General features: G+C 29.6%; 1 protein-coding gene across 3 annotated transcripts; it reads right to left on the bottom strand.

Moving 5' to 3' along the window:
- Nucleotides 1-53: 53 nt before the first annotated feature.
- LOC130901336 (SUN domain-containing protein 1-like) lies at nucleotides 54-5,461 on the bottom strand. 3 transcript variants are annotated; one of them, XM_057812642.1, is made up of 6 exons: nucleotides 5,047-5,461; nucleotides 4,302-4,364; nucleotides 2,422-2,566; nucleotides 2,029-2,141; nucleotides 1,177-1,466; nucleotides 54-393 (listed from the first exon to the last, which is right to left on the bottom strand). In XM_057812642.1, the coding sequence occupies exons 1-6, from the start codon at nucleotides 5,207-5,209 to the stop codon at nucleotides 178-180; spliced, it is 990 nt and encodes a 329-aa protein (XP_057668625.1). In that variant the 5' UTR covers nucleotides 5,210-5,461; the 3' UTR covers nucleotides 54-177. The 3 variants fall into 3 exon arrangements, with proteins under 3 accessions (XP_057668625.1, XP_057668623.1, XP_057668626.1); XM_057812640.1 differs by having other exon boundaries at nucleotides 2,038-2,141; nucleotides 5,047-5,399; XM_057812643.1 differs by lacking the exon at nucleotides 4,302-4,364 and having other exon boundaries at nucleotides 5,047-5,427.
- Between the last annotated feature and the right edge of the window lie 4,390 nt (nucleotides 5,462-9,851).

Below are 9,851 nucleotides of genomic sequence, written 5' to 3'. Positions count from 1 at the left end.
TTTGGATACTTTTTGTTTATGCCAAAGTGTATCACCAAGAAATAACTAAAAAGTGAAATAAAAGTTGTATTTTCTCCATATTTATAATTCATCAACAAATAAATACCTTAGCTGACATTCTACCAAAAGGAAAATATACTACGATGGTTTTATATACTTAGAAATATTATATTAATTTTAATGTTTTTCAATATACTTGTCATGAACTCTGAATCTGTATAAACAAGTGAATTCTTCTTTCCCATGGTTATTCAATATATGTAATTCCACATATTCAAACATAAGAGAATCGTCATATCTACTAATTTTAAAAGTTTGATAAGATCTTCCATTCAGTTCGTATGTAAATGTTCCTAATAATATTTCTGATGAAGCGTATGGGTTAGCAAGACCCTGAAATAAAAAAATGATTAAAATTAATTTCAACTGTCATAACATGATGACCACGAAATGGAGGAAATTATGAAGATGGAAATACAAAAATGTTATAGAAAGTTGAAATAACAATATACCAGAAGAAATAAAAATATTGAAAGGTAGTATAATATTAAAGGAAGATAAAACCAAACCAAACATTATATTGGTAGTTGCAGAGAATATATGAATTAGACAAGTTTATAAGAAAAATAGAGATGAAAGTGAATCTGAAAAAGTCAAAATATATACAAAAACAAACTGAAACAAGTGAAAAAATCTTCATAAATAATGAAATGAAGAAGAAAATGTAAAAAAATCAAAGATTAAGAGAAGAAATACTAAAAAAATCAAAACTGGCACAATGGAATAGAATAGAATCAAGAAAAGTTTCTAATGAAAAAATTCAAACAGAATTTCCCTGGAACTAATAAAACAGTAAAGAACAGAACATATTATAACCTTAGCAGTGGAAAAATGTATTATTGAAGATTTACATCATAACATAAATATTAAAATAAAAATATCAAATCTAGTGAAAAAAATAGATATTTAAAACACCAGACTTTTGGATTATCCTTAACTCACATAACTTTCTAGTTTTTTTATTTGATTTTATACAATTGTCCTAATGAAATGATTTGCTTTTTACATATGTGGAAATTAAAATTGGTCAGCACACAGAAAAGATTGGTCACCATTGATTTCAATGTTTGAATTCAAAATTAATTTTAGTATGAAAGTAATAAAATAACAACTTACATAGATTTCAAAATCTTTCGGGGCACTACTTCTGTCTGGAAGTAGTTTAAGATGATCTAAAGTAATGGCCTTAATAGCAATCTTTTTGCCTAACTTGATTCGTATCCTTCCTTGGCTACCATAAAAGGCGAAGCAGTTACCTGGGAGATTGCCAGTTTGTAATAAATTTTCTGGATTTGATAACATATTTATATATACTAATCCAAAAACGGTAGTAGTTTTGTTTAGTGGATATGGATAAGTTTCTGGAGTAGAAACTATAGCACCGTTAGCATATGAAGCTGCAAAATCTAAAAAAAAAAATAAAATAATATTTAAAATAGTTTGAATTAAAAACAAAACAAAACAGATTAGTTGTTTAGAAAATTTATTTAAAAGAGAGACAAGTAAAGCAGAAACTGCTAGCAATAACTCAACTTATACATTAATAGAGGACATCGAGAAAGTTTAAACACAATATTTTTCTCAAACTTGGTAAATGATATATTAAGTGGGTGCAAACTAGATTTTTGAAAAATGTACAGTGGGCTGAAATAAAAAAGCCTAGCCAAGCATTTAAAGAAATCTAGATGTTGCCATGAATACAAATAAAAACTTTCAAATGGTGAAGGATGAATGAATTTATATTGATATACACATTGATATATTTGGGAGTAATGTGTTACTTAAATTTTTTTTTGCTGAAATTAGCCTTCACAATTTATATTAACAAATTTTCTAAACTTGACAAATAAACACACTGTATATCAATTTCAATATCAATATATGTAGTTGTCACATATCAGGGTATCTGATATGTGATTATGATGAAAATAAATTCATCCAAAAACAAATATTAAATTGGATAAATACCAAACAAACCGATTTTGTCTGAATCATATATGTCCAATGCTTCTTGTACTATGTGTTCAATGTTGACTTCTAGATGAGGACAAGAGCTGGATTGGAAGCTATCAAGCTGCTTTCTAAAAGTAATAGGTAATTAGTTTATAAACGTGTAATAAAGAATAAAAGAAGCAATTTCATCTATACAAATTGAAAACTCAAATCATAATCATTTGAAAAGCCTAATTATCAATTTAATTCCATTTTATGAGAAAGCCTTAAAAATTTCAATGCATCTTTAAGCATTCATCTTATATCTCTATCAAAGTATATGTAATGTTTCAAATAGTTTTATATACAAAAAAAATTGATTTTAATTATTTGAGTAAGTTATTAATTCACCATCTTGTACGTACGTACCGCCACATTTCCGATGCATCAAGCTTATCTTTTAAATTTTGAAGATCTTGTTTGATAGCTAGTAACTGTTCGGGTTTTATACAATTTTCTTCATTGGTGGAATTAATCCATTTTTCAAGCAGGCTTTTAACAAACTCCTCATAATCTTTAAATAGATAATAAGCAATTCAATAATATCGAAACTGAATACAACAGATTTATAGAACTTATATCGTGTAATGTGTATATTTGAAATATTTAAAATAACAATTTCCATCTATTAACTTCTTTCCATTTACATTCAGTTGAACTTAGACACTCAGTTATGTGAGTAACCTATACTCAAATAATAGCGTGTGCTCAGTGAATAAAAGGAATACGTAATGTGAGTTAATATTCTCAATAAGATTATTTACATCAATGTTTTCAATAATTTAGTATTGTATACTTATTTGCTTATGAGAAAATTTCAGTGAGTTCACTAAACTCACTAAAGCATACGGTTTGTGCAGATTGCTGGAAAAACTCAATTAGGTCTCACTTGTGAGACAGAAAAGGAATGTGCATTGAACTGAGTTACGATGTCACAGGTTAGAATTATCTGAGTTTTGGTGTAAATGGAAAGCAGCTATTAGTGCATGATACTATGATAATGAAGTACAAATGGAGAGGCTAATGCCTACTTTCATCAATTTATAAATAGATTTTACTAAAAAAATAGAGCCAGATATTAAATATAAAAAAATATATTGGTTTCTGAGTAGACAACTGCAGTTTTCTGTACACAATAAATTTCTACTATACAAACATTAAACCCTATATGGATCTACCAGATTCAATGATTCACAAACAAACCAATGTTACCATCTTTACTGTGACAGAAGAAAAAAGCTGCATAAACATGCCAACCCTTGGCCAATGCAGCAAATCTAGGCAGATTACTGAACTGAACAAAACCATTTGACCTGGTATAACCTCAAAGAAATAAAGTGCAGTATAATGCGTTTGTTTAATTTTATAAAACTAATTAAGCTTATTTTATGTAGCCAAAATTTAAACCAAATTGAAATTAATATTAATATGATACTAAATTTCCTTGTTGGTACTGTTTTGGTTGATGTAGTGAATTAAGGATAATTATAAATTACTGTTAAACCAATTGGAATTCCCAGTATGAGTCCTTTTTGTTATACAAATGTGGAAAGCTTCTGAACTATTCCATCATCTAAAAGACATTGCTGACTTTCAGTCATAGCTTTTTAGTATTTTTTACATCAGTTTTAAAAATAAAACACCATGGCGGAAATCAGCGCAATAACGTAAATAATATTTTCACAACCAAAGAAAAAGGATGATGTAAACAAAACTTTAACACCAGTTAAAAGTTGGCAAACTCTTAGTGTAATTTTAATTAAAAGTCACTGTTAATTTTCTGCATAAACTACAAGTTGTATTTCAGTGTCTTTCAATTTGTATTTTATTTTTTAGTTTAATAGTAATTTTTAATTTTGGCTGCATAAACCTAGGTGTCAAATTAGAATTAAGAGAATCCATCTTATAATTCATTGTATTTAATATAATTTAATAATATATAACTATAGGTTGATCGGGCACACCTAGTTTTGATATAAATTTAACAAAAGCATAATTCCTGAAATAATAATAATCTTCCTTGTACCCTCTTTGAAAAATTTACGGAGCCTTTCATTTGGAAAATTAAATGGAAGGAAGCTAAGAATAAAGCAGGATATTTTGCACTTTTATTGAATGCCCCTCATAAAATTTACTCCAAAAATATTTTTCTGATGGAAATTTCTTAGTTAAAAGTGTTGAAAAATCTTTAGTAATATAATCCATGTCTCTTATATATAAAGATTTGGATAAATAATTATAATACTTACAATACACACCAGATCCACAAATGGCTATTGATACAAGAATAGCAAAGCAATATGTCCAAAAAGCTACAAAAATAATTTTTATTGTATATATGCACTTACAACTTTATGTCCCTATACACTGCAGAACCGCGGACCTTCGGACGTTCTTTAACCTAATTTAGTTTTATTAGACATATATAAGGTGTCCAAAAATATGTAAACTGATTATCTGCCTATGAACATAGATAGACATTAATTACATATTTTTTTTTGGGATAATAATTATTACAATTGTATATAATTGTAAAACTAATACAATACCTACTGCTGATTAGTTTGTTATATGATATATTTACTCATATGTTGTAAGTTTATTAGCTAATATTTTTATGATTAAATCTAATCAAATCTAAATTTTAGTAGGAACGCTACGATATTAGTCAAAAGGTGTCGCCACTTTACCAAAACAAATCTAATTTGAAAACTTCCTAATTTATGAAATTTGTAATGTTTATTTAATAAAACATGTTCCTATTGTTAACGTTACCATTACAATTGGTTGTTTACTATAGTTGGTTTTAAATTCGTATAAGTATTTCTAACGAAGCTATACCTTACTTCCAATTTATTTGTGCAATGTACTGTATTTTTACTTTTTTTTAGATATGTACATATTCACCCGCATAAAAGAATTTATCGAAATATATACAATTACCGTAAAATGACTAAAATGTCGAACAGAATTTTATATATTTTGTTTACTTACACGATCGAGTTTCTGGAACACATCTGCATCTTCCAAGACACGCACAAGGATTATATCCAGGGAAAAAATCCACTGGATCTATGTCCATAATTAGATTTATTACACCGTTAATTTTACAAATTAATTTATTCCTTGCTAATAGTTTTGGCGTTGTCTTTGACATTGGTTGTTTTCTAAAAAGTTAGGTTAATTTCTAACTGACAACTATAACTAAATAAACCACATCCCTGCACGGCCCACTTGGATTTTATTCACGTACGTAATGGATTTTCGTGAACTAGGTACATTCAAATTAGTAACAACGCCAAATAAACTTTTTTGTATACTATTTTTCTTTTGTTGTTGAAGTTATAATTGTTGCTTATGAAAATACTATTTATTAATGTATATTTTATGACCTTATGACCTGGACTTTGCTTCGGACATTTTTAATACTGAGTAGATTTCATTGAGAGAAGGTAAGTAAAGTGAAAATAATAGTTTTCAAATATATTACGTCAATTATAGAATATATATGGTATACGCTGTGAATTGTGTAGACGATACAAAAAAAATTCTAGTCTTTCAATACCTATTGAAAAAACAACATATGCTTGCTTTTTCTTTGATATAAAAGAGACTGAAGTTCTCGGTGGTTGATTCGAACCAATTTATTAAATTATAAACATCAATACAAAGTGAAATTTTTTGTATTTGAGGTTATATTTCTTAGAAACTTCCGGATTGTTTTGAATAATTAAATAAATGCAATTTAAAGCATGTGTATTGATGATCAGATTACTGGTGTTTCATCATACTATAAATATGATTATATTTATAATAAAATGTGTCATACAATAAGTACATTTATTGGTAGAAAACTAAAAAATAATTGGGATTTGCTCAGTAAAAAAATTCTTAACGCCATCCGTATTAGAGATAAAGGGTGTTGAAGATAAAAATTGTTCACCTTTTTTACGATTTTGCCTAAACTCCGGCAACGTTGTAATGAAATTTTATACGATTAAATTTTGGAAGCTGATACATCTCCATAATTTGTTTTTATATCGGATTCTCATACACTTTTTTAACATTAAATTTATCAATACTAATTTCAAGTAAACTTAAACATGATTAAATTTTAGACCAAAAAGACACTCTTCACTAAAAGTAATGAAGTAATAATCGATGTTAATGATAAAGTTACTAATGAAATATAGAATCACAAGAAAAAAATTAAAATGAAGACGAAAACCGTAAAATAAAATTCAATTCGAGTATTTGTCAAAATGTCCTTCATTTTCATAAATAAACATACACTGTTTTTCTTAATTGTTCAGTAATCTTCTAAAGCGGTGCACAGAATGAAAGCAAACATGACGTTAGTAAATTGTGCATGTATATAAAAAAATTTGAACGGTGATCAACGATTTTAAATCATTTATACGTATTATACATATACTTCTTTACTGTATGAAATGTGTAGAGAAATATTTACAAAGCGATATTTGACACGGAGTTAGTGGGTGAGACCCTTCAATTTGAATAGAAATATCTACAGTTACTTTACTACAATATATTTTAATATGAACGAAATAGATCCAGACGTATTTTTCAAGCATAGATGAATGAATCAAAGTTTATATGAACAACTTTTGAACTATTGAGCAGAGACTTATCAAAACATTCAGTAAGAAAACCTAATTTTATATCCATCCTAGAGGCGGATTCACCTGTTTATATTTATAAATTTGCCTTGTCAAATTAAGATGTTCAAGTACCTTAACTCAATTTACATTTACAAATATTTAATTAAAAATGTTCGAAATGCCAGGTATACACTATACCATTTTCAATTGTAAAAGAGTTTTTAAAGCGGTCATGGGATTGAAAATATCATAATCACATATTACAATCTAAATTTATCACAAAAAATGGAAAATATGTTTATAAATAATCATATTTTTTTATTGAGTACTATTTAAAAACAGATAGTTAGTAAGTAAACATGCAGTGATGACACGAACAAAACCTAGAAACGGGAATATTAATCGAGTTTTTCATATTCTCATAAACTGTTTACTTATAAATAATAGAACAAACCACATGTTTCCTCTTTGTTTCGTTATAGTTATGTTTTTTTCTTAGATTCCTCATTTTTTAACAAATTTTTTGTTTACTTATCGCCGCTCGTTTATGGCCACTTATGTATTTGTTAGCTTATCGAATTAATCTCATTTTTAATGTTTGTTGAAACAAATATCTCGTGGAAAAGTTGCTTAAAGTGTCCATTCGTTCTGGATTTTGTGGAACAGTCCCGCTTTTTTTCCACTTGTCCCGCTTATGAAAGCGTCCCGGAAAACCTCCATGATTTTAATACACGAACGTATAACATTATGATACCTGCACCATTCAAATAAATTTTACTAATATTAACATTTTTAAACACAGGACGCCTCCAATACTATTGAGAGTGTCTGATTGCATAAATCGGCACCGCTATTTAATTTTTGTTATAGCATGCACTGCAACATTTATGCACTAGCCGCCTCTGGATATGTAGTTTTCGAAAAGGAATGAGCACCACTTACATAAATTCTATACTATTTTTAATTTTTGCCATACGTAGATTGTCATATGTGTAGTTTTCTTTTTATGAAAATCGTTTTCGAATATAAGATCTAAATAAAATCGATCGATTATTACGGCTGGCGACAGAATATAAATGGAGTAGTAGTCGAATGGACAGATTTATTATGACTATACATCGTCATCATCTACCGTTGGAGATGAGAGCACTTTATAATAGATAAAAACAGTAGCGGCGAATGTTTCTATGATATGACGATATATACGAAAATGATTGATTTCACACTATTAGTAGTAGTTTTAGGAAATAAAAAATTTCCTGTATGCAGAAATATATACACATTGTGTGGAAAAAAGAAAAAACAATATTCCAAACTAAACACTTTTAAAATACTTAATTCTTCTATTTAAATAAAAACGTAGGTACTACACGTATTAACCATAGTACAAAAATCTTGCGTGTTGATATGTCCTCGACTAAGGCCGGGCGAACACCCGAATCGGGCTTTGCTCAGATACGGGAAAATTAGAATTATATTAAGTAGCATAGATCGAGTCTACACTATGTACAGCCAGGCGTAAAAGTGTTCGGGTGTTCGCCCAGGTTTTTCTGCTCGTCCGGACCGAAAAATAAATCGTGGGACATTGTATCAAATGGAAATGAAAACACAACATGTACTATCGCAGTCTCTCCTCAATCCCCATACAGTTCATGCATTTTTAGAAATCGTCCTATACTGGATTACTTTAGTGTGGATTTTTGAGTTTTTAATGCCGATTTATTTTTCTCACTTTAATAACTATTTCAAAAAAAAATATTACATAAGTGAATTAGTTGTGGCACAGACAAAGCAAACCTACCTCAGGTTTGATTTGAATAATCTCGTATGGTAGAACGCAGTTTCATATGTTGGTATCTTGTCTTTAATTGTGCACCTGTATCTTCTCCAGAAGTTCGTCGGAATGGAGCTACAAAAATGGCGAAAAACCTACTATTATCATCCTGCCATAAAGTTGATTCCTTTCTAATACTTTTGAAACGTTTTTTTTCCTCCTGCAACGAAGTAAACAAACAATGCTGGTTTCTTACGTTTTTACAATTTCATATTTGCAAAAAAACTCACGAGTAATTGATGTAAAATTAGAACCTATCACAATCCGAGCGTTTGCCCGTGTCGTGTGTTCAACACTCCCTGTTTTCTGCCGGATCCGGGCTCAATCCAGAGCAGATGTTCGTCCAAACTGTGCGTCTTCGGTCTAAACCTAGATACGATTCACCTAGATGGGGTTAAACAGGTTCAGATTGCGTTACAGCTTGAACTAGATGCCAATTAAACAGAGCCGGACCACATTCAACAGCTTCGCTGATTAGATAGTTAGTTGTCACAATTAGTTGGTTTGGTATTACTAGTCTATGTCATAGTATTCGCAATGGGTTGTTTCACCATTTTCAACGTAGTTAACGTGAATTATACTGTGTGCTTGCCAAAACTGAATTTATCGATTGACAAACCCACCACGCGATTCTTCGGCGCCAGCTCACCCCGAGAAACTCACTGGTTCGACTGCTATTTGGTTTCTGGTAAAAACAAAACATGAACATCAATAGTGAATGTAAACACGGGAAAAACACAATGGAACAAAAACAACCCCGTGAAAATATTTCAATGGAGTCATCAATGTTTCACATAAATAAAACGGCCGCATTTGGCTAAGAAGAAAGTGTTGCTTCATAAAGAGAATACACCAGCTCACACATTCGTGAAGCAATGGTCAAAATTAATGAATTAAAGTTTGAATTGCTCTATTCGTCAGATTAAGCCCACTCGGATGATTTTCTGTTCCCAAACTTGAAAAAATGGCTCAAAGATTTTTCAACAATGACGAGGTGATGTCGGCAGTTAATGGCTATTTTGGTAGCTTGACGATTCTTATTATAAAAAGGGTATCGAACTTATTGAACATCGCTCGGAAAAGTGTATGGAGCTAAAAGGAGATTACGTTGAACAATAAATTTTTTTTTCTAAAATTTTTGTGTTTTCTTTGTTGTGCTAGGTACTTCTTATTAATAGGATATAAACTTAATTCTGTTATTGTAGTCGGCGTGTTTGGCATCCCATAAGCATTTGAAATGTCTGTAGCCCTCAATTAGGTTGAAGGTTTTTTCCGTTGAAGTATTCTAGAAGTGCATATACCTGTTTGTAGGAGTATTCTGATATAATAAAATAAATTACTAA

Source organism: Diorhabda carinulata, chromosome X (genome assembly GCF_026250575.1).
Source record: "Diorhabda carinulata isolate Delta chromosome X, icDioCari1.1, whole genome shotgun sequence".
NCBI classification, from domain to species: domain Eukaryota; kingdom Metazoa; phylum Arthropoda; class Insecta; order Coleoptera; family Chrysomelidae; genus Diorhabda; species Diorhabda carinulata.
Note: the sequence above shows the minus strand (reverse complement) of the source record. Positions and strands in the feature narration are given on the sequence as shown.

What these genes read in the sequence shown, in the direction of transcription:
- LOC130901336 (XM_057812642.1), bottom strand. Translation starts at nt 5,209, where the DNA reads ATGTCAAAGACAACGCCAAAACTATTAGCAAGGAATAAATTAATTTGT. An exon ending in TTGTGGATCTGGTGTGTATT is followed by an intron (nt 2,567 to 4,301) that starts GTAAGTATTATA and finishes ATCTATTTAAAG; the next exon opens with ATTATGAGGAGTTTGTTAAA. An exon ending in AGACAAAATCGGTTTGTTTG is followed by an intron (nt 1,467 to 2,028) that starts GTATTTATCCAA and finishes TTTTTTTTTTAG; the next exon opens with ATTTTGCAGCTTCATATGCT.